The following is a 25,998-nucleotide window of genomic DNA, read 5'->3' on the forward strand; positions in this document are numbered from 1 at the left end:
TCTCATCCTTGTTTTTAAACCCCTCCATGGCCTTGCCCCCTAACTATCTCTGTCATCTCTTTCAGCCCCACAACCTTTTGAGATATCAGTGCTCCTCGAATTCTGGCCTTTTGTGCATCCCCAATTACAAATGCTCTACCATTGGTGGCTGTGCCTTCAATTGCCTAGGCCCCAAACTCTGGAATTCCCTCCCTACACCTTCCTGCCTCCCTCCCTTGCTTTCTTAAGACTCCTTGAAACCTACCTCTTTAACCAAGTTTTTGGTCATCTGACTTAATGTCTCCTTATGTGGCTCAGTGTCATAGTTTGTTTTACAACACTCCTATGAAGCACCTTGGGATGTTTCATTATGTTAAAGTGCTACATGAATATAACTTGTTGCTGCTGTTCACTTGCATTTGCTCAATATTTATTGATACGATTAGTTCACAAAAGTATATCCTAGTCTCAAAAATTTCAATTAACCCAGCACCGATACCCTTATGGGGACAAGGTTTCCAGATTTCCAATACCCTTTATGTGAAAAGGTGCTTCCCAATTTCACTGCTCAATAGTTTGGCACTACTTGTAAAATTATGTCCCCTTGTTCATGATTTCCCCAGCAAAGGTCATAGTTTTTTTTTGTATCTACCCTGTTGAAATATTTTAAATATCTTACATGTTCATCTTGTCTGTCTGGTCACACTTGCATCGGGGGAAGGATCACCGTCACATAAGAAATAGGAGCAAGAGAAGTCAAATGGCCCCTCGAGCCTGCTCTGCCATTCAACAGAAACGTGGCTGATCTTCCAGCTCACCTCCACTATTGTCCCCTATTGCCTGTTCACTTCCCAATGAGAGGAAACAAGAGATTTATGTTAACAGCTCATTCCATCATCTGTAGCTGAAGTGAAAACCCCATTAGCTGTCTTGGAACCTCCTCCTCCTCAGGTACCATGCCCTAAGAGGGCGTTGATGACCATCGACTTCCATCGGATTAGTCCATAATTATACTTGGAAAAGTACTGCCATTGCCTTCTGTGGTATGGTTGACCAGGAAACTCTCCCGCTCACCATCAGGCATATCAGAGGGATTTACAGGCTGGTGATCAACCTGTTTGGCCACATTATAAACACACCTTCCATGGCCATCCTGGGCTTGAAGTCCATGACAAGACTTGAACCTAGAGCTCCTGGTACAGAGGCAGGGATGCTACCACTGCGCCTTAAGACCTCCTTGTCTTGGAACATAAAAGCCAAAAACAGTGGATGCTGGAAATCTGAAATAAAAACAGAAAATGCTGGAAAAACTCAGCAGGTCTGGCAGCATCTGTGGTGAGAGAAACAGAGTTAACGTTTCGAGTCGAATATGACTCTTCTTTGGAACTAGGAGAGAGGTAGAGCTGTCTTGGAGCTTTAGTTTTAACAGAGCTCGTCCACTCATCTTGGACAAACTGGACTTGCATACAAAATGGACCTGACAGGACTACAGCACCTATCAGTGCATCCCACATCTATGATGCACAACAATGTGCACGGGAGATTGGGATGTAATTAATTTAGCATTATCGATATACCAGTGCAGTTTATTACCAGGAAAATGTGTGCGATATCTATATATGGTCCTAACTTCGTTCAAAGATTTTAAAATAATTCAGGCTGTCAGCTTGTGCGGACAGTAAATTTCCCCAGATTCCCCAATGAAATCCTTCAATTTAACTCTCCTCACATTGGACAGGTAACTAGGTAACAGGCAAGAAGTCACTGTCACGGAAGACTGTCCATCTCTTCGGTTGACTGGTTGATTTGTGCAGGCATGTCGCAGGGAAGAATAGTGAGTCTTATTAGTCAAGGAGCCAGACAATGATTTATTCAAACATTGTGGCGTTTGGCTGACTGTTTCTTTGACCTCACGAACATGTGACACTGCAGAGTATTTTGTCTCCTCCATATGAGAAGTGGGCAGCACGATACCATAAAGAAAAGAACCGCCCATTTAATATTGATTTATGACATATAGTTCTACGATCCATAACTGAAGCGATAGGGCAGATTTCCTGCACCTGGGAGCTTGGGATCTGCTGGGTGTAGAGAACACAGCAGAATCGACTAGGGAGGATTGCACTTCAGCGAGGAATCAAGCTCAAATCTCCTTCCATTTAAATGAATGGTTGAAAAATCAGGTTGGCTTCATTAGGACGGTGCGTTTTGTTTTCCTCTATTTGCTGCATCCAGGCAATTCAGGAACCCCATGATCTTTTGATTCACCCAGGTGCAGAACAACCCATTGACCTAGATAGCAGCAACAGAGACAGCAGCGCAGTGTTAAAAGGGAACTTGCCCGCAAAATGCTCAGTAACACTGAGTGGTCACACCCACGGCATCCCTTTCTAATCCCACCCCCCTCCACCTCCCACAACACCCCACCCCCACCAATGCCACTCCCTAGCTCTCCATATTACTGACCAGCTAATGATACTCCGCAAGTCTAAAATAATGTGTTTAAGGCCTAATAAGCTGTCCTGGGAGCCTAACATGAAATGCTTAGTGAGATAAGTTTAATAACTTTTGTCCTGTAGCTTGTTTAACTGTTCATTTAGCAACCAGAAGGAAACAGTTAATAGAAACCTGTTTATTTACAACTAATTCCAAAAAGTGCTGGTGCCTCCAGGTACAATTTGGAAGAGGATTAACTAAATCATGAGCAGAATATTAAAACCTGGATACCTGAGGGATGTGTTATATTTATATCAGGAAATCTATACAATGGGAGTGACTGGGAAGAGATTTGGCCCATTTCAATTTTATGCTCAGATAGACATTGTTTACAGAGTCACCTATACTGCGCAGTAATGCGTGGGAACAGTATCAACCAGAAGTCTATGACCTGCTGTGTAAGTGGAATGTTCACCACTAAAAATACACATCTTATAAATCCAGGCCCATTTCTCACATTTGTGAGCATTGTATTTTTACAAAGTGGAACAAGGTAGCAATAGATTTGATTCTACACTGAATTACCTGATCTCAGTTGGAGCAACAGCTGGGCGGCTTTAACAGGCCTCAGTGCTCTTGTACTCGATAAAGAGGTTGGGGGAATAAATCAGCCAGAGGCAGTCGTCCTTCCCGATGGCCACACATGTTCCTCCATTACAACAGTCACTGCACTTCAGAAAGTACTTCATTGGCTCTAAAACATTTTGGGACATCCCTGTCATCAAACTACGTCGCAGCAAGACATCAAAGGCAACAGGTACAATGGGGAGTCAAGAAAATAAAACACGGCCTTTTCTTTTCTTGAGATGTAGGTGTCGCTGACAAGGCCAACATTTGTTGTCCCGCCTTAATTGCCCAGGAACTGAGTGGTTTGCTAGGCCATTTCAGAGGGCAGTTAAGAATCAATCATAGTAGTGTGAGTCTGGAGTCACATGTAGGCCAGACTGGGTAAGGATGGCAGATTTCCTTCCCTAAAGGACATTAGTAAACCAGATGCTTTTTCACAACAATCGATGACAGTTGTCATGGTTACCATTACTGAGCATAGTTATATATATATATATTTTATATATATATATTACATATTTATTAAAAAAAAATCACCAACACCTGCCATAATGGAAATTTAACCCATGCCCCCACAGCATTAACCTGGGCCTCTAGATTACTGGTCAGGTGACATTACTACACTGCCACCATATCTCTTGCAACATTTAGGAAGGCAATTCTGGTAAATCAGAGTTCTCTGATATTATTAATTATGAAAAATATGACTATTCATAAAATGCTACACTGATTATCCGCAAACGATCAGTGTTCTGTATTCTGCAATGTTCATTAAGTTATTAGTATCATACTTATGAAGAGACAAAATAAGTGAAAATTGCATCAGATTTTTTAAAATCTTAAAATGCAGCATGAATTGTACGTATTACATAAGTGAGTCAATCTTGAAAATGCACCAGCTTTGCAAGGAACAGATTCAGATTATCAGGACTCCGTGGAATGTGTTGGGCAAGGATAGAGCAGCTGTAACATTAATTTTTTTGTCTGATTATGTTCCTGTGAAGTGCCTTGGGACAGTTTACTACGTTAAAAAAAGCATTCTATAAATGCAAGTTGTTGTTCATGAACTCAAGTGCATAGCGAGAAAAGCTGAGATTGGTACAACTATGGCACTCGTACAACACTTGCACAAGGGTTATCTGATTAAGGCTGCTGTGCCTGTCTGTGGACATTGAGTAGAATCAGAGAAATTTCAGCACAGAAGGAGGCCTTTCAGCAAATGAATACCAATTCTTTCATCACCAACACAGTTTGTTCCTGCTCTCAGCCACCAAGCTCTGCTGTTCTGCTGAGTTACTCAATTTACAGTGTACAAGTAAAGGCTGTGTAGTACCAGAAAGCCCACTTTTCTACATGTACAGGAGTTGACACCTAGACATCTATGATTTGTACAGTACAAAATGTGAATTGTCACCTTTTATCCATTGTGTATTACACATGTAGAGTTAGCATTGTGAAAAGCACAAGTGAAGGAGTGGCAGAAACTGGTGGCACTGAACTATCAGCCTGTTTCCCTCTTGTCCATTGTGCTGCCCTCAATGATATTTCCCAGACAGCAAAATTTGTTGCACCTTTCCCTGCACTAAAAGTATCATTAGAAAAGGACTGCAGCTTTCCATCTCACACAATACAAGAACAAGATGCAAACAAATCAATACATCCGGCAATATTTCAGATATGTAATACACAGGCCGAGAAACACAGTGACAGATAAGCAGAGCATTTCACACTTAACCCTTTCATCCTGGTAGTTGTGATCACACACAAGCTCTCAGGGTGGCGCTGCACTCACTGTGAATGCTGTCTTCCATCTGTTAGTTACGGGGAATTTTTTTCTTTCCTTTTGCTAAAATTATAATTGAAGCATGTCATTTAATTCACAAAATGATAAACCGTTGTGACATTTTGCTGTCTGAAGAAAAGCTGGCAAAGATAATGTGCTTTGCTTGCTGAGTTGACCCACAGGGAGTTCCCTATGTAGGCAGTGATTGACCAGGCACTTTCACATAGGGGCGGGAACACTAGATTGTTGAAAGAGAGTCACCTGTCACACTATTGACCTGGACTCGAGTTTTCCTCATAGCTTTAAGGCTAATGAAAATTTTGTTTTGCATTAACAGCTCAAGAGGAAATTTAGCTGTTGAAAATGGAATGGAGAGGGTGCTGTTAGCACCATTCACAGGATTACACCTCTGAAGCATAAGGTTTGAAAAGCAAATTAAGGAACAATGTGGAAATAAGAAAACAAATGACCTTGTTAAGAAGGAAAAAGATTTAACACTTCAGGTTGATGGCTTTTCATCAGAATTCTGCCGCTAAGCCATCACCCTGAATTGTTGGGCAGAATTCTCCGTCCCTGTTGGTGGCGAGCGTCATGGTGGGCGTGAGCGGACAATAGGGCGGGAAGCCCAGAAAATGGTTTCACGACGTCGTGAAGCCAGTTTGCGATCGTCCGCTCAGCCCCTCCATGGCCTTACTGGCCGCCGTGCATCAGGAACATTATTCTAATACACCTGCATCTAATTATAAGCCCTACTCACTGGAATCATCCCCCCTGGCTGGATGATCTGGGCACGTCAGTATGATTGCACGCTGACGTATTTTGCAATTGTACATAAGCGACGTGCACCTGGCGAGCTGCACTTTGCTTGGGACTTTGAGGTTTGATGGCCTACCTTGCTTCGGGCAGCACTCACGGTCATCAGTGACAAGCTCAACGGACAGCACCGCATCACTTTTAGGGGCTCACGGGCAGGTCTCTACCTACCAGACCAGCTGTAGGGCAGGGGCAGCTTTTCAGCAGCTGCAAGGCGAGGTCTTGCTTGGGGAAGGGGGTGAAGTGGCCTCAGGCCAGGGAAGAGGCTGCAGGGCGAAGGCTGTACTGGGGAAGGAGGGTATCCCAGAGTGTGTGCGGGGGTACAAGTTGATCTGTACATGGCCTCAAGATGATGAGGCCTGAGGAGGCAGTCTCCAGAGGAGATGAGGCCTGATGGAGATGTGAGGGTGAGGGTGAGAGAGTGAGTGGTGATGTCCCTTGAGCTGGCAGTGAGTGAGATGCCAGTGACTGTGTGATGGCCTTGTGAGTGTGTGAGTTTAGAGTGATAAGTTGGTTGCCTTACCCTGGCGGCACAGATGAAATCATTCATCCATTTTCTGCACTGTATGGCCGACCTCTTGTATGCAGCATTGGCATTGATCACCGCCTCCCTAGCCAGAGTGGTGAGACTGATGGGCCTCCTGTGGCCACAGCAGGGGTAAAGGACATTGCAGCAGGCTCCAAGGCGTCCAGAAGACATTACTGAATCGGGAGGCTGCCCTCTTCTTGGCGTATGGGACCATGTTTTCACCTTTGCCCTCCTGGGCTGCAAGCATTGAGAAATGTGCACGCGGCTGCAGTTTAAATATGGCGTCCTGTGCGAGGAAGCGATGAGGTAACGGCCTGACGGGCAAATCGGATGCTGGCCGCCAGCGACACGGTGTGATTCCTGTGGCTGCGTAATTAACCAGGCGGGAACGGGACAATACGGCGCGAAAATCCGCCATTGCGGCCGGCAGGCAAAACGACGTTGTTCCCGCCCACAACCGCAATTTGTGCAAGTCTGGGGCGATTCTGCTCCGTTAACCCTCCACAGACGCCGCCCGACCTGCTGAACGTCTCCACCATTTTCTGCTTTTATTTCCGACTTCCAGCTTCTGCGGTATTTTGCATTCGACTTTGCAGAGAGCTTGTCATGCTGCTAATGGCTTTGTCTGAAGTTAAACCCTTTGCAACTTGTGCTTCCTCAGCATGCAATCTTAATAAGCTTTCTTCAGTGAGAGCGGTAGTTGCTGGGGAAAAGGAGTGTGCAACCAAAGGCACTTCCAGCATAACGCAAAACAGCTTTAATGTAGGCCAGTGCCTTCAGCTCCTGGTGGTAGGGGTTACGTGCAGTCAGTGCCAACCCCAAAGTAAACCTGCAGGATTCATTAAGGCCAGCAGGCAAGAAAAACCCATTTTTTATCCAGTCCTCATGGCTGCTGCTCTTAACAACTAATTTACTCTGGGGCTGCCACCAGCTGCAGAAGACCTGCAGTCAGTTGCCGTGGGCACCAGAACAGGTCACGTGCAGTAGGAAAGCAGCTACTGCTGTGTCGGCAGCTGTCAGCGACAGTCATTAGCCAACTGCTACCAGCCCAAGGTCAAACCCCACTACTGCCCTCAGCACAAGTCTCCAGGAGAGCCCTCAGCAGAATCTACCCTGACAGCTCCCTGTATAGCCTCTGTGACATTGCCAATCGTCTTTCAGCAACATACTTGAATGAACAAGGAGAAGGTTGACTTGTTTGTTGTTTCATTTTCATAGAATCAGGTGGTGCAGGAGGAGACCATTTGGCCCATTGTGCCTCTGCTCGCTCATTGAAAGAGTTACCTATTAGTCACACTCCTCTTCACGTTCCCCGTAGCCTTGCACTTGTTTCCCTTTTCAAGTATTTATCCAATTCCGTTTTGGAAGTTAGGCTTCAATCTGCTTCCACTACACTTTCAGGCAAAGCATTCCAGAACATAGCAACATTTCTCCTCTTTTCCCCTCTGGTTCTATTGCTAATTATATTAAACCTATGTCCTCTGGTAGCCTCCGACCTATGAGAAGTTTTTCCTTTGTATGCATCTCATTCGTCTGTATGCTTCTGAAACTAATATTTAGCTTTTCTCCATGCATGGTTATCCTCACCTTTTAAAAATGACTGACTCCTCAGCCATAAACTCATTGACATATCAGTTATTTTTAATATGGAGAGGAAGAAGTCATTTAGGAGGTTGTTCAGAAACAAAGGATTAAAGAAATCAATAAATGACTCGCACACAAGAATGAATTAGCTAGCAAGTCAGCTGTAACTTCATTCATCTCTATGTAGGGGCTGCCAAAGGGAGTCCGACTGGTTGCAACCCTCAGGAGTTCAACTGACACTTTAAATAAGCAAGTGAGCCAAGGGCGGTTGTGAACAATTGAGCTAAAGTCTGCTGGAAGAATTGAGCTGAGGCCTAAAGAAACTGGGACAAAATCAACACGAACTTGCATTTATGAAGGGTCATTCATGTAGTAAAGCATCCCCAGGCGTTTCACAGCAGCAGAGTCTGACAGGAATTGGCACCAAGTTAAAGAAGGAGGCATTAGGGCAGGTGGTGGTAGATTATAAAGAGCGTCATGGAAGAGGAGAGAGAGGCAGAGAGGTTTTGGGAGGGAATTCCAGAACTCAGGGCTTAGACAGCTGAATGTATGGGGGGGATGGACTTAGAGCCAGAGCTAGAAGAATGCAGAGCTCTCAAAAGGTTGTCAGGCCGGGGGAGGTTACAGAGGTAAGGAGGAGTAAGGCCATGGAGAGAGCTGATCGCGAGAATGGGAATTTTAAAATGGTGGTGTTGCTGGACTGATGTCGGTCAGTGAGCGAAAAGGTGATGGGTGAAGGGGACTTGGCCGGAGTTACGATAAGGTCAGCAGAGTTTTGGATGAGCTTCAGTTTATGCAGAGTGCAATATGGGTGACTGGCCAGGAGGGCACTGAAATAACCAAGTCTGGAAGTAACAATAGTATGGATGAGAATTTCAGGAGCAAATGGGCAGAGGCGGGGCTGGGGGTGGGGCTTGGATAAGAACTGCAAGCAATTAAATGAAGGAGGACATGCATAGAGCTGGATTTTCACTGAGTTGGGAAAGCTTCTTGGACCTTTAAAAATGTTATGTGGGGCCCAGATGTGAAAGTCCTGCCCTCAATTCCAACAGACCCAATCTTTGCCAACACAGGAAGGGGATGGAATGTGAATCACACCGGAGGGGAACCCAATCTCAACAAGGTCATTTCGACTAAGTGCTGAGTTCAAACAGAACACATTTTAGCTCTTTCAAGGGCCTTAACCCTCAGGATGGCATCACAAGTTAATGTAGACCTAGGTGTTGTTGAAGGGTGGATAAGGTCTGTTTATGTGTCATGATCTGAAGATTGTTAAATCCTCCACCTCACTAAACATGAGAATAATAGGCCGAGGTCAGTGAGAGTTAAAAAAAACTCTGCTGGACTGCTTTGATTGACAAGCCATCTGGCGTAGATGAGAAAAGAAACAGTATCATCTTCTCATGCAGTTTAAATAGAATCCTTTCTTGACATTTCCCGAAAGGAGTATTGTGATGTTGTGAATGCATGGCTGAGTTTCAAAAGCTAAAATTATCTTGGGGGGAGGGGGGTTCCTGAGTTCATAGGTTGATTGACAGTTTAAAGAAAATATTAAAGGCTTTTGCTTTTATATTAAAGGATTAGCTGTTTTCGATGTGGGATCTGAAAAAAAGTTTGTTTTTATATGAGGTTAACCACTTGAGGAGTTTTAAAAGCTTTGATTGGGTTTCTTGAATGAGAGTTTTTTTTATTATCAAGTGAGTAGGAATGGGAGCTGCATTAGATTGTTAACACATAAGAACATAAGTAGGAGCAGGAGTAGGCAATTCAGCCCATCGAGCCTACCCCACCATTCAATATGATCATGGCTTATCTTATTTCGGCCTCAACTCCAATTTCTCATCCTCTCCCCATTACCTTTCAACCCATTACTAATTAAAATTCTGTCTACCTCCTCCTTAAATCTATTCAGCGTCTCAGCATCCACTGCACTCTGAGGTAGTGAATTCCACAGATTCACGACCCTTTGAGAAAAGTAATTCCTCCCCATCTCTGATTTAAATCTACCACCCCTTAGCCTAAAACTATGGCCTCTCATTGTAGAATGCCCCACAAGGGGGAACATCTGCTCCACGTCTACTTTGTCTATCCCCTTTAGCATCTTATATACCTCAATTAGATCTCTTCTCATCCTTCTAAACTCTAGCGAGTATAGGCCTAAACTGCTCAATCCCTCCTCATAAGACAAGCCCCGCATCTCTGGAATCAAGAAGATCTAGTTAGAAGATTTATTTTCATCTCCACATGGCTCCTGAGATCTGCCCATGGTAGAAACTGGATGAGTTGCTAAGGAGGTGGCGTGCAGGTATGGGGGAGCCATAGGAGGTAGGTGGAAGGCATAAGTTAGCATGGAGATGGCATGGGGGCATGGTATGCCGGGGTTGGGGGGGGGGGCTGTGAGCACTGAGGACAGGAGGGCCAAGCAGCTTCATAAAATGTTCCAGAGAACCAAGGCGGGCCTTCTAACCAGTTGGCTTAGCACTCATAGGCCCCAGTGGTTCCTTGGGATGGCATCCATCCTCCACTCGCCTCGTCGCCCCACATCCCGGAGTGAAAATTTGATCTAACAGGGCCTCTTAAACTGAGACAGGTCGACCAAATCAGGAAACTTCCCGACTCAAGCTACCCACCTCGGCAGCGAAAACCCAGCCCAAAGTCTCAGTTGTAACTAAGAAGTATGAAATCTACCAACACTGATGCTTCTTTCCTTGAAAGAGGAATAGTCAGATAAACCAAAGGTGCACCTTGAGTGGCCATTTCTTGCTGGGGATGCTTGATAGAATTAGTTAACCACAAAACCCACCAAGGCAAAGAATAATATTGAATTTCACTTTCTGGATATTATTTCTACTTAAATTTTAGCTACAAAGATGAGCTTCCTTAAAAGCGGATACTTGAAAAGGCCTAAGGCTTGGGACCAGGTAACTTGCCCAACCAGCAGCTGGGGAGGAAACAATACCTGTCAAAAAAAGGCAATTTAAAATAAAACTCTTGGTGCAGCAGAAAAAAGGGGTTAAATGCTGAGTGAGGCTTAACAGGATTCCCTGATTTTCTACAACCAAAAACATTTAATTAAGCCTGTTCTTGTGTGGAGTATAAAATGTTAGAACAGATCGCAGATAATTATATGTTTAATGGAACACAATTTCCGCTCTTTCCTGGCGGCACAATCGCCAGCTGCACAAGAAACTGCTTTATTAGAATTTTAAAAGAAATATTTAGAACAATTAAAACAAATACATGAATAAATAAGAGGCTGCTGACAATGGAGGGCTGTGATGTTTTCAGGCCTTAGCAACAAAATGAGGATTTATTTATTTTATATTTTAATTTGTGTTAAGAGGGGGTTGGGGGGGAGTGGAACACCAGTATGCATAGAAGCGAAGGCTTGAATGATAGCTTTGGCTCTGCTGGTGTAGCTCTGATGTGACTAATACTGTTCCTTTCCACTGCAAAGCACACATGCTTGGTTTCTACTCCAAATGCACTAGTGTTGCCCTATCCACTTTCCGAGTACTGGAAAGAAGAGCTACTGCTCTTCAATCGCACTAGATATATAGTCCCCTGCACTCCCCTCACTCTTCCATTTCAGAATTGATCACTGCACCTGCAACTAGTATAAACATTATAAACATATAAACAAAAAGCATTAGTCGGATGGCGCCAGTACGGTGTACATCTGATTTCAGTTGCAAACTGAAGAAAGAGATGGGTAATGGATCAAATGGAAAAGTACTGTATTCAAAAATCAGCAAGCGACCATCAAATCCAATTGCACCTGAGCACATGACCGCAGTTAGTTACAGCAAGGCTTCACTGCAAATCATCAGTTCATACTTCCAGTTGGAGCACAGCTAAGGTACACAGTATGTGTGTTGAACTGTGAATGGGGAAGTGGGTGTGTGGGCCCAAAGGAAGGTGGGTGGTGGGGGTCGGGTGGGGGGGTGGTGCAGGTGAGAGGAAAGGGAAAATGATATTATTTTCCTAAAGGGAAACAAAAACTAATAATTTTCCATTGTGCCAAAAGCAGCGTGTGGGAATTAAGGCATTGCGTCTCACAGTACAACACACTGAAGATATATTACCTCTGCCACCAGATGGTGCTATTGTTACATCACTCGGGCCTCCTGTTCTGACTCCATTTTTAAACATCTGTCCTTCAGCCGGTTGAAGCTGCCAGTTCAGACCAAGGAGGTGCATTGCTTAAGTAGGGAAGGGAGGGAAAAATATTAAAAGTGCTTATTAATATTTAGGTGGTGTTTAAAATATATATCTAATATAGAATCACCGTGCCATTTCATAGTAATGAACTTTTGATTATCAATCAATAAACTTGCTGTGAAGCAGTTTTCTACCTTTGCATATTGTACCGTTGCTTATTGCTCATGAGGGATTGGCTTTGGGTTCTATAACATTTCATTCGGGAGCTAAACTTGGGATTCGCACTGGGCTGAGGGGCCTGAGCCCAGAACATTATCAAAGACGTCGCTGCTCACAAAATATTTTACTCTTCATCAGCTGAACTGAAAGCCTTAGATTTTCATCACTGGTTAACAGATGCAACTGTTATCAGCCACAACACCAAAACAAGAGACTGCAGATCATGGGATTGAGCAGGAGATAGTGAGTTAGCTTAGGCTATAGTGTGAAACGTAAGAGTCAGTCCGAGACACTGCGTCAAACGCAGGAATCAGCCCATGGTACTGTGCAAGACAAGGGAGTGACTCTGTAAGAAATTGGACTTCCATGTGTGATTTGTTAAAAGCAACTTGAGGTGCGGGGTAAAATAACTGATTCAGCTTGAGCTATTGTGATAGATATGGGAGTCGGACTGAGGTGCAATGCACATCCTTGATTTTAATAGCTTTACCACTGGCCTTTAGCTGCCTAAGCCCTAAGTTCAGGAACTCCCTTCCTAAACCCTCTCTTTCTTTAAGGCACGCCTTAAGACTCATCTCTTTGACCCAATGCATCCCTATGTGGCTCAGGGTCAAATTTTGGATGATAACAGTCCTGTGATGTTTCGCTGCATTAAAAGTGTGATATAAGTGGAAGTAGTTTTTGTTGTTGCCATGTGAGAATTGGTGATCAGTCTGTAATATAGTGCGAAGTATACATGAGACACGGTTTGAGGGATTGCAATTTTGGTGAATGGGTGAAGCAATCACCCCAGGCAGGCATGTGGGTGAGGGCCTGAGTGAGTTTCGAAAGTCAGTGCCTGATGTCACCAATCAGACTCCAACATTATTTTTAACTTTGTTCTGCAAGTTGGTGTTTCGGTTCTAGCCCCATCACAGAAATCCCGCACAAAGGACCCAACTGGTTCGAAAGAGGGCTGTGTAGGCAATTTAAAAAAAAATGTTCCTCTGGTCCCCCCCAAATAAAACCGAGGGTCTTGCTTGACCCAGGCCTCCCTCCTTCCCCCTCAACCACCTCCCCACCCCTCCCACCGTGATTGCCTAGCACCTCGTCCCATCCCTGACCAATGAGAGTTCCTGGCCACGGCCTCCTGCTGCACTTGTCTGACTCCCACCTACTGGCCTTATCGCCTGCACAGTGTCTCTCCTTCTCCCCCAATACACACATGATGCAGCACCATTGTCTACCCAACCACTGCAGAATTCAGACACATAGGAATGGATTGTCCGGGGGGTGCGGCAGTGGGCCCGCTACAATGGCGGGTTTCCATGCCGCTTTGTCCCAAACCCGCCGCATTAATTATGCATTCCCGGGAAACATACCATTTCCATGGCGGGAGGGCTCTCATTTGCCCGCCACACCATCACCTCGCTGCTTCGTCACGCCGGGCGCCATATTTAAAGTCCAGCCGCGTGCACACACCCCAGTGCTTCCAGCCCAGAACTGCTACAGAGAAGACATGGCCCCGAAAGGCAAAAAGACTGCAGCTCCCAGGTTCAATAACGCATCCCTCGAGCACCTTTTTTTTTTCACAGTGGAGGCTCGCCGTGATATCCTCTACCCCCGATCTGGCCACAGGATGGGCAGCAACCTCACTAATCCGGCTTGAGAGGCGGTGCCATTGGTGGTCAGCGCCAATGCCCTGCAAAAGAGGACAGCCACCCAGTGCTGCGACAGGATGAATGGTCTCATCCGCTCCGCCAGGGTAATTCACTCTTCTCATCACTCTCAACGCACACACTCACAAACCCAACACACATCCACAGGGATCTCACACCTCAAGGGCCAACACCACTAGCTCTCACACACACCCTCACATCTCCATCATGCTCATATCCTCTCGAGCTCATGTCCTCATCCTGTCCATGGCTCCCACTCACCACACAGACATTCCGCACAGCGCCATGTGTCCTGCTCACACTCTCTCCATCTGTTTTCATGCAGGAGAAGCCTGCTCACATCAGCAGGGAGAGGTCCCAGACCGGAGTGGAGTGGCCCAAATTGAGCCCCTCACTCACTTTGAGGAGAGTGCCATCACACTGACTGGTGAGGACGTGCACCGTGCCTGCGGTGATGGTGAGGTGGGCGGTAAACACCCGTGTAAGGATCCTCCACCACATCATCCCTCTATTAATGCAAATGTGAGTGCTCTCTCTCCTACTTTTGAATCTGCTGCCATGCACTAATTATCTCTACTTTGGTTCAGGGAGCCCTGCCAAGTGGCTGACACCCTTAGCCAGCCAGTTCCTCAGCTCCATCCATGTCCTCACCTCCAGCCACGAGGACTCCTCCTCCATTGAAGAGCTGGAAATAAGCAGCCTAGAAGACCCATCACAGCGCTTACCCGCACCCTGCACCAGCGCAGAGACACACACATGGGTGGAACCTAGATTTAGAGCAGGCTCGGGTTCACAATCTGGTGGTCACTGCACAGACACGTGTCCGCAGCAGGAGGAGGCAGGTTTGTGTGAGCTCCCCGGCACCCGGAGGACTGCTGGGGTCAGGCATCTGTGAGGTCAGAGTCAGATGATGAGTCTTGAGATTTGGCCTTCCAACTCATCCTGGAGAGTCAGCAGAATGCGTGGAACATCATTCAGAGCTGTTAGACACCCTCAGCAGAGGGGCACGTGAGTCGGAGGAGTACGTCCACCTGCTCTCTGATGAAGTGGTGCCCACATGTGCGCATGGAGGTCTCCATGGGGAGAATGGCGGATGTCATGGGGACCCTGGTCCAGCAGAACGTGGAAATGTGTGCAGACCTGCACTCCATCGTGGGAGCCATGGGTGGGTTCCTGCAATGGCAACGTGAGAGGGGAGCGGGGCACCTCGACGTTCTTCCAGGTGCTCCTTCCCCTCAAGGAGTCAGGCTGGGGCCCCTGGGCACCCAAAAGAAGGAGGAACTGCAGCTGTTCACCCCTGGATCATCCACTCGGGAATCTCAGATGATGTCCTCCCCCTCCGAGTCCCCTTTGCCTGTGACCCCCTCAGCGTCGTCCTTTATCACCACAGAGGGAGCAGCTGACCAACGAGTGCTTCTGGAGAGAGAGGTGTGTGTGTGGCAGGGCCTTTCGGAGCCTTGTGCAAACACTCTCCCACACATGTGGATCCTTCCCCTATCACACTCATCTCACTGTCCTGAGCATTTTCAATGCTGCCTGCCGGGGTTCGCTTTCAGTTGTCCACCTGCATCTCCACTCACCCAATGTACACTCCAAAGCAGCACCTGATCTCGCCCTCCAAGACCGTCATTTCACTTTCGATTTGGACAGCATGGTCTGGATTCCTTTTTTCATTTGCTCCCCTGTCTTTTCCCCTCCTCCAGTTACCCATTTCCTTTCCCTCATCACAGTTGATCCCCCTGGCATCACCTAGCGCCTCCCCTCCGTTACCTACCAGCCACAGCCCTTTTTCTTCAGGGATGTCCAGGTGAACGTGCACATTCCCTTCCTTCCTGAAGATCCCACCCCCATCCACATCTCCTCGACCTCCTTCTTCCCAACCCCAGAGTCCATGTCTGCCTCTGTGTCCCTACTAACCACCCTCACCGTCCTACCATGACCACCCTACTGCCTTACTCTGCCCTCAGTCATTCTCACCATTCCCTCATACCATGCTCACCCGCAGTTTGCTCCCCAGGAGGTGGTCATGGACCCATTAGATCCCTCCCTTGCATATTCACCAGGACATTCCCACCTCCAGACCCCTTCACTACTGGAACCCCTTCCCCGCTCCGTACTCCTTCCCCCACCGGAACCCCTTCCCCTCTCCAGACCCCATCCTCCCCCACACCCGGAACCCATTCCCCCCACTTAGTCATCCCACACGCCCCCATATACCCCCCCCAGCTTAGTCCCTCCCCCATCCTGACTCCCTAAGACACCCTTACTTCTTCCACCACCCTTAGTCCTTCCCCCCTCCTGACTCTTTCCTCCAGCCTTACCTCTTCCTCCAGCCTCACCTCTTCCTCCAGCCTTACTCCTTCCCCCTTCCCAACCCCTCCCTCCACCCTTACTTCTTCCTCCACCCTTACTTCCTCCCCTCTCCACACTCCTTCCTGCCCCTGGACCTCTTCCCTTCTCCACACTCCTTCCTACCCTTGGACTCCTTCCCCTCTCCGAAGTATGTCCCTTACACCTTTCACCCTCCTTACAACTACCTCCCCACATTACCCCCTCCTACCTCCCTGTCCCAAATTCACCCCCTTGAAACCTTCATTCCCCTCCTCCCAACCTCATGCCCCCGACACCTTCATTCTCCCCCTCCCAACCTCACCCCCGACACTTGCACTCCCAACCTTCCCGACCACACCCCATCCTGACATCTTCATTCCCCCCTTCCGAACCTTGCCCCCCTCCGACACCTTCATTCTACCCCCCCAACCACCTCAGCACGCCCCCCCCAAACCCCAGTCACCTCTTCCTCTCCCAGTTGATCCTGGACCTTCGTCTCCCACCCCATCAACCATCATTCATTGTGAGCATCAAGAGTGACTTTCCAACTTCTGTGAGCTGCTTCGCAGCAGAGCCATGTCCATGAGAATCCACCCAGCATGCCATGGACATTCCTCCAGGATCCCGTTGCTGTCGGACTCCAGCACCTTCTGCTTCTCGGATGTCCGCAATGTGAGCAAGGCCCTGGCAGTAAGTCCCAACCTCTGCACATCGCAGTTGTCAAAATGTGTTCTGCACCGGTGTGTTTTCCTGCTAACGTAGGTGGATGATCCAGGGAGGGGAATGACTCCAATGGGCTGATGTATTACAAAGAGGTTCCCAACATCTGATGATGGGGAACGTGACCTGCCATCGATGGGCTGAGCAGATGATCACAAACTGGTTTCACGATGTCGTGAAACCGAGTTTTGGCCTTCTCGCCACATTGTCCACTCACACCACCAAACACACCCAACACCAGCGGGCACGGAAAATCCCGGCCATAGTTCCTGTTGTTTGGACGCTATGGGTAGCTTTAGATGTCCAAAATGGCATCTAGTGTGCGTGCACACTTAAGGTGCAAGATGCACCAGGCGCCATATTGGTGAGGGTGTTAACGCGCTGGCTGTGAGTGCCAGGCATATGCAGAGTAGGCAGATCATAACATCAACCAGCCTGTAATTTTGGTTTGACACCAGAGCTGTGATTTTGGAGCTCAATGCTCCAGCTAACTTTGTCTCTCACTCACACACAGTTAAGCGTGTGTTCAGCAGCAGGTAGGGCACTCCACCCGCGCCATTTAAAGGGATCATCAACCACTTTCAAGTTAGTTGGCTGTTATGAATATTGTATAAGTGTTTGGAGATTTCTACAGTTATTTAAAGTTGCTAAAGTCCACAGGGAGAGGGTCAGCAGGTACTGAAGGGTTTTGTCCTGACTTCAAGTCTGGGTGGGGGATGGTTGGTAAGGGTGGGGGTACCTTCCGGTGGAGCCACAAAGTGCCTGAACAGGAGGGCCCTCCCTGCCAAGCCTGTGGAGAGGCTTCCAGGGTTCCCTGTCTTCCCACTGGGCAGAGGGCCCACCCACTGCTGGTAAAATGCCAGCAGCGGCAGGAAGAGGTCCTTAAGTGGCCATTAATTGGTCACCTGAGGGTGTCAATTGGTCTTTGAGCAGGGGGCCAACTGCAATCTTCTCTGCTGCTGATAGAATGCCAACAGTGATGGGAATGCAGAGAGCACTTCTCCCGAGCCCCCCACCACCCACCACCTGATTTTCCAGTCTTCCTGCATCTCAGCACACTCCTTGAGGCCCCATAAAATTCCAGCCCAAGGCTTCTGCACAATCAATTGCTCCCAGACACAGGTACAGTAGTAGGTATTCCCCTTGGAATAGCTGCATGACTTGGAGAATGAACAGAGGCAGAACAAAACAGGACCAGCTGCTAGAAGAGGGAGGAGGCAGATGCGAGAAGGACTCTCAGCTGGAAGCCATATCCACCCAGGGTATTCTGGGGGCAAATCAACTACCTGAGCCTCCATGAGGAAAAATGCTCACTGAAATGTGACACCTGCCACAGCCACAGCTGCAACCTCAGAGTGAGGATGCTATTGGTCACTGGCTGTGAAGGTGACTGTGGCCACAGACATCTGTGCATTGGGCTCCTTCCAGGTGAGATCTTTTCAACAGCTCGCAGTTTGTGTCCATTGTTGCAGGGAGGTCACTAATGTTATCTGTTCAAAGAGAGTTAACTACATTTTCATTCTCTCTTGCCAGAGGGTGACAGGTGGCTCGAGCATGTAGCTTTGTGAAGATTACAGCTTTCTTTTGTGGACACCAGATGTTAATTCATGGACGTACCCCAACTGAAAGGGATTCCACTTCCTCAATGTCCAGCCGGTGTTTGACTATAGGCAGCAAATCATGCAGATCAATGCCTGATATCCTGGCAGGAGTCGTGATGCCTTCATTCTGTGATGATTCACTTTGCCAGCTGCATTTGAGCCAACAAGACAAACCCAAAAAGAGTAGCTACTGGTTAACAAAGGCTATTGGCTGATTATTCCTGTAAGCAATCCATGCATAGAGTGCAGGCAATGGAAGTCATGCTGCCCTATGAAATATGATATACCTGACCATTGGTGAGCTGAAACATTGCTTCCATTGTGCGGACAGCTCTGGAGGAGACTTGTAATACTTGACTGAGTGGGTGTCAAGATTTGTGATGGGCTGCTGCACCTTGAACAATGTTGCCATCATGATGGCACAGCCATTGCCAACAGCTTTATGGCAAGCAGCTGAGGAGAAAGAGGAAGGGGAAGAGGAGGAGAAAGAGACAACTTAGGCAGCCCTTTTCTGGCCAGGCTGTCCGTGGACAATTCACCGAGTATGATACCAGTGAACATAACCCCAATTCCCCATGAAACAGCAGTGCCACAGCTAGCCTTCCCTCTGCTACAAGCGTCAACTGGACCATAATGCAAAAGAAGCCACCAGAAAATGAAAGTTCTAAACCAAACTGCTTGTGCATTCCCTTGGTGCCTATCTTCAGTGCACCTTTGCCAGTCCTAGTATTCCTATGCAATGCTGCCCAGTTGGTGGCTGGTGGAATATCACTGACTTTCAATGAGGGAGGCTACAGAATATGAACATACGTACAAATGTACAACTTAGGAGCAGAATAGGCCATTCAACCCTTGACCCTGCTCCGCCATTTGATAAGATCATGGGTGATCTGATTATGGCCTCAACTCTATTTTCCTGTCCACCCCTTATACACTTTGACTCTCTTGTCAATCAAAAATCTATCTAACTCAACCTTAAAAATATTCAATGACCCCGCCCCCACCACTCTCTGGGAAAGAGAGTTTCACAGACTAACAACCCTCTGAGAAAAAATATTTCTCCTCATCTCCATCTTAAAGAGACCCCTTATTTTTAAACTGTCTCCTAGCTCTAATTTCTTCCACAAGATCAAACATCCTTTCAGCATCCAATCTATCAAGTCCCCTCAGAATCATATATGTTTCAATAAGATCAGCTCTCATTCTTCTAAACTCCAAAGGACGCAGACCAAGCCTGTCCAACCTTTCCTCATAAGAAAATCCAGATCTCTGAACTGCTTTTAGTGCAATGATATCCTTTCTTAAGTAAGGAGTCCTAAACTGTGCACAGTGCTCCAGATGTGATCTCACCATTGCCCAGTACAATTGTAGCTAAACTTCCCTAGTTTTATATTTCATTCCTATTGCAATAAACAACTGTCTTATAGGACGACCATGAGAAGATCTGTTCGTAGAAGGTGAGGGACCTCGGACCTTGACATTGACGGTAGCAATCAGGCCTGGCTGGCTGATGGACAATCACAAGGGGACTGCCAGAGTGGCAGTGCTGGGAGGATGAAGGCTGTCATCTTGAGAGAGGATGACAGGTTCATGCTCCATGGAACCACTGCCCCTCCTCATGCTCTCTCCTATATTCTGCCATCCTGCTGTCTTTCCCAGGTCAGAATCAGTTGCAGAATGACTTCTAGCATCTGCTCCAGCCACAATGCACCTTGTCTTCAAGAGGAAGCAGCGCCAACTAGCTTTAACTGGTGTTAATCCCTCACAATTTTTGGGCCCCCTGCTGACATTCAGTTGTGTGGTTAGGGCTGGCTGCAAGCTTCAGTCGTGTTAACCAGCACAAAGTTGGCGTGTGGCATTCTGCCTGCTTCAGAAGCAACAGCCATGGGTTAATCGCGCGTCCTGACCCTTGTACCTGCTTTCGGGGGTCTATCGAACTTCGCTTCCAGTGTCTCATCTCTTCCCCTCATACACAAGATAGGGTACAATTGTCTCCAAAGCATGTCTCTTCCCCCTCCACCATCCTAATACACCCAGGATAAACTCCCACAAAGAAAATAAAGATAGTCATAAACTGGGGTCTTACAGGAATGGGTCCAAGCAATGGAAAGTCAGGATGCTTATGGTCCTTTAATCTGTAAGGAAGCAGTGAGACATAGGACTGGGGTAGGGTAATGGTACTGCTGCCTCATATTCGAACCAGAAGTCCAACAGGAATTGCTTTCATAAAAATACACACAATCGCCCTGTCCAAGACTCAGGGCTGATTCACCTTAACTTATTAAACAAAATGTTGAAAAAAGGACTGACGTGTCATCATAACAATTTTCTAATAAAGGAACTACTTACCATGGATCAGAGACATGATGAACTCTACATGGGTTCATGCCCCATAATGTTCAGGTAATTAAAAGGCAAAATTAGTTAAATCTCAAAGTGGCAAATGCAACCTCAATATTTACACCTTTCTACTCATGGCACCCAAAGGAAATAATTAACAGACATGTTCAGAATCATGGTGCTCTTTTGCACTTGTTTTGAAGAAGTGCATATTTCAATGGGTAAAATAACCAAACACCCTGCTTAAAAATGATTAGTTAGCTCTACTCATAAAAAGTTAATTTGGGAGAAGAGGACGTTTGAGCAGTAATGAATTCCTTGGAGTAAAAGGCTGGATAGTCTATCATTTGGTAATCGCTATGTCAGAAATGAGGTAATAATTGAAAACACTATGGGTGAGTAATTGTGCCATTTCACAATGTAAATTTTACTTTATTACAGACTGGAAGCTTTTCACTTCCTGGGATTTTTTTTTTGGCTCCTGTAACCTCGGGCATTCATTTCCAAGAAAACTGTCAAACACAGCAGCAGCACTCTAACTGCAGGCCGAGCATCAGACTCCTACTTGGGGGCTCTGAGATCGTCAGAACAAGAAATCGCTGTCCAGATGGACCCAGGCTTCAACCCTTTGCTGAAAGTCAGATCTAGAAGGGCCAGAGTTGAAATTCCTGGTCCAAGCTTCAATTTCTCTCCAGATAAGCCCTGGTTTAGGCTCCAAAGCAAGTGGAATGAGTTGGAAGGTCATTAATGATCTCTTCACCAGGCAGGTATTACTTGTGTTCTAGTTGGCAACCAGTGTGACCAACCAGTAAGTGAACAACAAATAATGTATTGTAATATCATCTGAAATCCCTCATTAAAGGTTGGACTCTACTCTCGATGGCTCTCAGTTAAAATCCCTGATTAAAGGGTGAGCTTGCCCTGACCAGGACTTATCTCTCTATTTCCTATTCGAGGGCTGAATGGACAAAGATCCACATGTTCGAATCCTATTCTCAACGTGTACAGGTTAAGATCTCGAGTGTGACAGAATAATACATCCATCTGTATAATACTTTGTGATTTTAAGGTGTCATAGTTCTCTAGTAAATTTGTTGCTAAATTCTACCAATTCAGGCAACCATAAACCATTGTGCCATAGCTGATGAGTGAAAGAATCATTCAAAATTGATTTTGCATCAGGGTTGGAAGTTTGAAGTTGGCCAAAAGGGCATCAGACGCGTAAGTGGCAATAAAGAACCTGAACCATGAAGCAGGACAGGCAAGGCTAGGGGCAGAGGATGGTGGGAAGGGAATCCGAAGCTTGGAAAAAGAATGATGAGTCAATGGTATTAACCATGATATTGCTGAATAACTAAACAGCTGGCTTCTGCTCGTTGCTATTCTTGGAAACACGATTGGGCCTCTTAGCCCCTCGAGCCTGTTCTGCCATTCAGTGACATGATGGCTGATATGTGCCCTAACGCCAAATTCCATTTTGGAGCAAACATGCCACATCTCCTGGATTCTAAAGAGAGGCTGTGTTTCATGGAAAAATTCATTTGAGCAAGAGGCGAAGATTGCAAGGAAACATCAAAATGGAGGATAAAAACACAATGGCGTTCACTTATAATTAATTTAGTTACAGTTCTAGGTCAGCCCTCTGTCCAAAGGATATTGATCAAATAAGTGAACATGGAGCCTTTTTAAATATGTTGGACAAAACAAGGTCAGAGTTATAAATGCCAGGGATACTATGACAGACTGAAGGCAAAGTTTTATTGGGCCTTTGAGGATGCACTCGGAGGCGGGAATGGCATGGGAAGGTGTCAGGTGGTGTGCCTGAAATCTTCTCACTGCCATGCCATTTTGCCAGTGGCAAGAAAGGTGGCAGGTGGCTTGTCTGCCCGGAGCTCATTGAGCCACTTCATTGGCCAATTAAAGGCCTCTTCCTGTCTCTGCTGGCATTTTACCAGCAGCTGGAAGGGGCCTACTGCCACATGGGGAGGTCACCAGGTAAACCCTGGCAGCCTCCCAGCAGGCTCCTGGGTTGGAAGGTGAGAAAGGGGGCCTACCGTTTTTGACCCGCCCCCACCAAAGCAGGATCACCGTGCCCGAAAGGTCCCAGTCTATATTTTCAATTGTGAGACTGGCTAGATAATTCCCAAGAATGGCTACCTCAAAATGGAGGTATGATTTTGTAATACTAAGGCTGTTCTAATTGTATTCTAATTGCATTAGATTTCCAACTGAAAAGTACTGTGCCCTAAACCGCAGTGAATCAAAGGAGCAGTTTTGTATTTCTAGTAACCCTAGAAGGTCAGCTTAAGTATTTTTGATAATATGGAAATTGAAATTTTATTTTAACTGTTATATACCCTACGAGTGAATATTGAATGGCTGTCAGTTGGTTACAATGGCAGTTCAAATCGCGGCTTCAGGCCCCAATCTCATTTATTAGTCATTTGAGCCCTGAGATTGAATTACTCTCTGGTCTGAATTTTCTGGTGGTCAGGCGCGTGTGATCGACTGGCCTGGGGGCAGCCGGGAAACGGACTCTCGACCATCCCCCGACTGCAATTTCACGCTGGTTGGCCAATTAACGGGCAGCCAGCGTGAAAGGCACGCTGAAAAGCTCAACGCTGCCAGGGTGGGGGGCGGGAAGAGGGCGGGCGACGACATCACTGTGGGCGCAGGGTGAGCGCTGTGAGAGAGCTCCCTGAAGGCAGACAGCTGCCTCAGGGAGCTGCGGACCTGCGAGTGATGAAGTAAAGGCGTAAAAAGCTGCAGAAAAATGTCCATGCATCACAATCAAGCACCTGAAAGCATACCTCATAAAATTGCTGTCCACATATATTTATTTTCATTTTATTTCATGATTTCATCCCACCCCTGGATGAGGTTTGATGAAAAGTGTAAAGGCCGCCTGGCCGACTTGCCCATCTGCCAACCATATGGTTGGATGGGACACAAAAAAAACCACAGACAATTGCGCCATTAATTGCCCGCTTAATTTTCGGCGGGCGCGCATCCGACTTTTGCGCGCGCCCACCGAGCGAAATATCACGCGAGGACATCATGACGCTCACCCGATGTCATCTCGCGTGATTTTACGCACGATTCGGTTGGGCGTGCGCCCGCCCATAGGGCGTAAAATTCTGCCCTCTGTGATATTCAGCTGCCATCTTTGTTTCTTCACATTTAGCTATGAATCTTGCTTGTCAACTGTTTCCTCTGTTCCTTTGCTTTTGATGATGATAAGAAATGATGACGCGGTAAAGGGCAGTTACACTTTGGAGGGTTCAGATAAATTGACAGAACCCCAAATGTGAAGATTGAACAGTTTATCAATTTTGGCTCAATACTGAGGTGTCTTGTGTCCTTGCTGCATGCTGAAGTCTGAAATTCTGTATAATACACATTGCTGGAGTGTGTGGCGGATAGACCGACACTGATTGTGGCAAGTCTTTGTTCATTTTCTCCAGTGGTGGTGGCCAATGACAAACTGGAATTGATGTGTTGGCGTATCATGTGATTTGAAATGAAATGCTCTTGGTTTTAATTTCACTGCATGATATAGACTGTAGCGTATCACGTATATTACATGTAGGATACAGGGAGGGATAGGAGCTGATTACCAGCAAGTAATTGAAATGAGAGCTTCAGATGGTATGATGATCCAGAACTGTAAAGCTGAATTAGTTTGTTAATCACATTGGATTATTGCCCATTATCCTCCGTCAGATACTGGCATTTTTAGATCTTAAATATGCATGGATTTTACTTCAGCTTTTGCCAATACCATCACTGCTTTTGATCCTTTTTCACTGCTGCTCTTCTGTAATCAGGTAAAATTATTGGGTCTCAGAATATTAGGTTTAAGAGCAAAATAAAATGGGATCTCACAAATACCATGCTCTTTCAACAGTGAATGATAAGTGTGGTCGCCATCCAGATAAAGTTAACGAGGTTACATTCCTCCATTACCCTACTTGTGCTGTAATCTTCTTCAAATAAAATGAATGTTGATGGAAAAAGCAACAAATTAAGAAAACAAAACATAAACAAATTACTCACAGGTAGTTGCTGTTATTTGCTATATTAGAGAAATTAGTTTGTATCTAGTTTAATGTCTAATTGCTCACACAGTTTCATCATAAGAGGTCCCCAAGAGCTTTGAATGCAAGAAAGTCACTAATATCAAGGAACAAAAACAGCGTATACCGATCTCCAGTCTTTACCTCATTCCCAGCAGCAAACATGCTACCTAGCAACCAGCAACTGAACATTTTGTCTCCTTGTTGTGTTGGCTATCCTCCCTGCTGTATGATAGCTGACATGCAGATTTTTTTTTTTTGTTTTGAAATTACAGACCTCTTTTCAAACTGTAATTTTTTGGGTGGGATTTTGAGATAAAAGTGTGGTTATTGCACCTTTGTTTTATGGAATTTACCAAAGCAATTACAGACATCCTACCACCAGCTGTGTCCTTCAAAAATAAAGTTGAAACCCGGAAGCCTGATGTAATCCCACATGTAATGGAAAAACTCAATTGTATTTCAAAAGCACCACTCTTCATTCCCAAGCTTCGTCTTTACCTTCCTTCTATGACTGTACACTGTAGAAGTCAAGGTCTTGTTCATTTTAACAATCATACTCTTTCACTATAACTGATGTTAACTGACAAATGAGTCAGTGGATATTCAGGGTTTCACCAGATACCATGAAAGGCATTCAGAAAAGCAGTGTTATTGAGACAAAAACAAGTACTGAATTCTTTGTGGTCTTAAGTGAGTAATGTGTATTCTTGTCCCTACCCTATTTACTGATTCGTCCCTTTCCCTTCTTTAGGTTATCCCTCTCTATGCACATCTCTGAATTTCGCTGTCTAGCTCTCTCTCTCTCTCTCGAGCAAGGTATTGGGCAAGCAATCTTTTTGAGCCCTCTGCTTTTGAACGAGTTGCTGGGAGCTTAATGAGATTGGTACAGGTTAGCTCGCCCTCTGTTCTTCTATTTCCCTCTCTGGGAATTAGTCTTTCCACCTTTCTGCCAAAGGGGACAGAGGTGACCTGCAGGGACATCATTTTTACCTAGCGGGTTATTATTATCTGGAAGGGCAGTAAAAGCAGATTCAATAGCAACGTTCTGCAGCAAATTGGATAAATACTCGAAGGGAAAAATCTGCAGGGCTATGGGGAAAGAGCAAGGGAGTGACAAATACTGGATAGCTCTTTTTAA

At 46.2% G+C, this 25,998-nt stretch overlaps 1 protein-coding gene across 5 annotated transcripts in view; it reads right to left on the reverse strand.

Moving 5' to 3' along the window:
• LOC144685974 (teneurin-2-like) overlaps nucleotides 1-25,998 on the reverse strand; it is a 555,228-nt gene that overhangs the window by 195,420 nt on the left and 333,810 nt on the right. For all 5 annotated transcript variants that reach the window (XM_078551059.1, XM_078551058.1, XM_078551057.1 and 2 more), the window contains one exon: nucleotides 11,837-11,953. In XM_078551059.1, coding sequence (XP_078407185.1) covers nucleotides 11,837-11,953 — 117 coding nt within the window. The remainder of the gene's footprint in view (nucleotides 1-11,836; nucleotides 11,954-25,998) is intronic.

Source organism: Cetorhinus maximus, chromosome 10, assembly GCF_964194155.1.
Source record: "Cetorhinus maximus chromosome 10, sCetMax3.hap1.1, whole genome shotgun sequence".
NCBI lineage: Eukaryota > Metazoa > Chordata > Chondrichthyes > Lamniformes > Cetorhinidae > Cetorhinus > Cetorhinus maximus.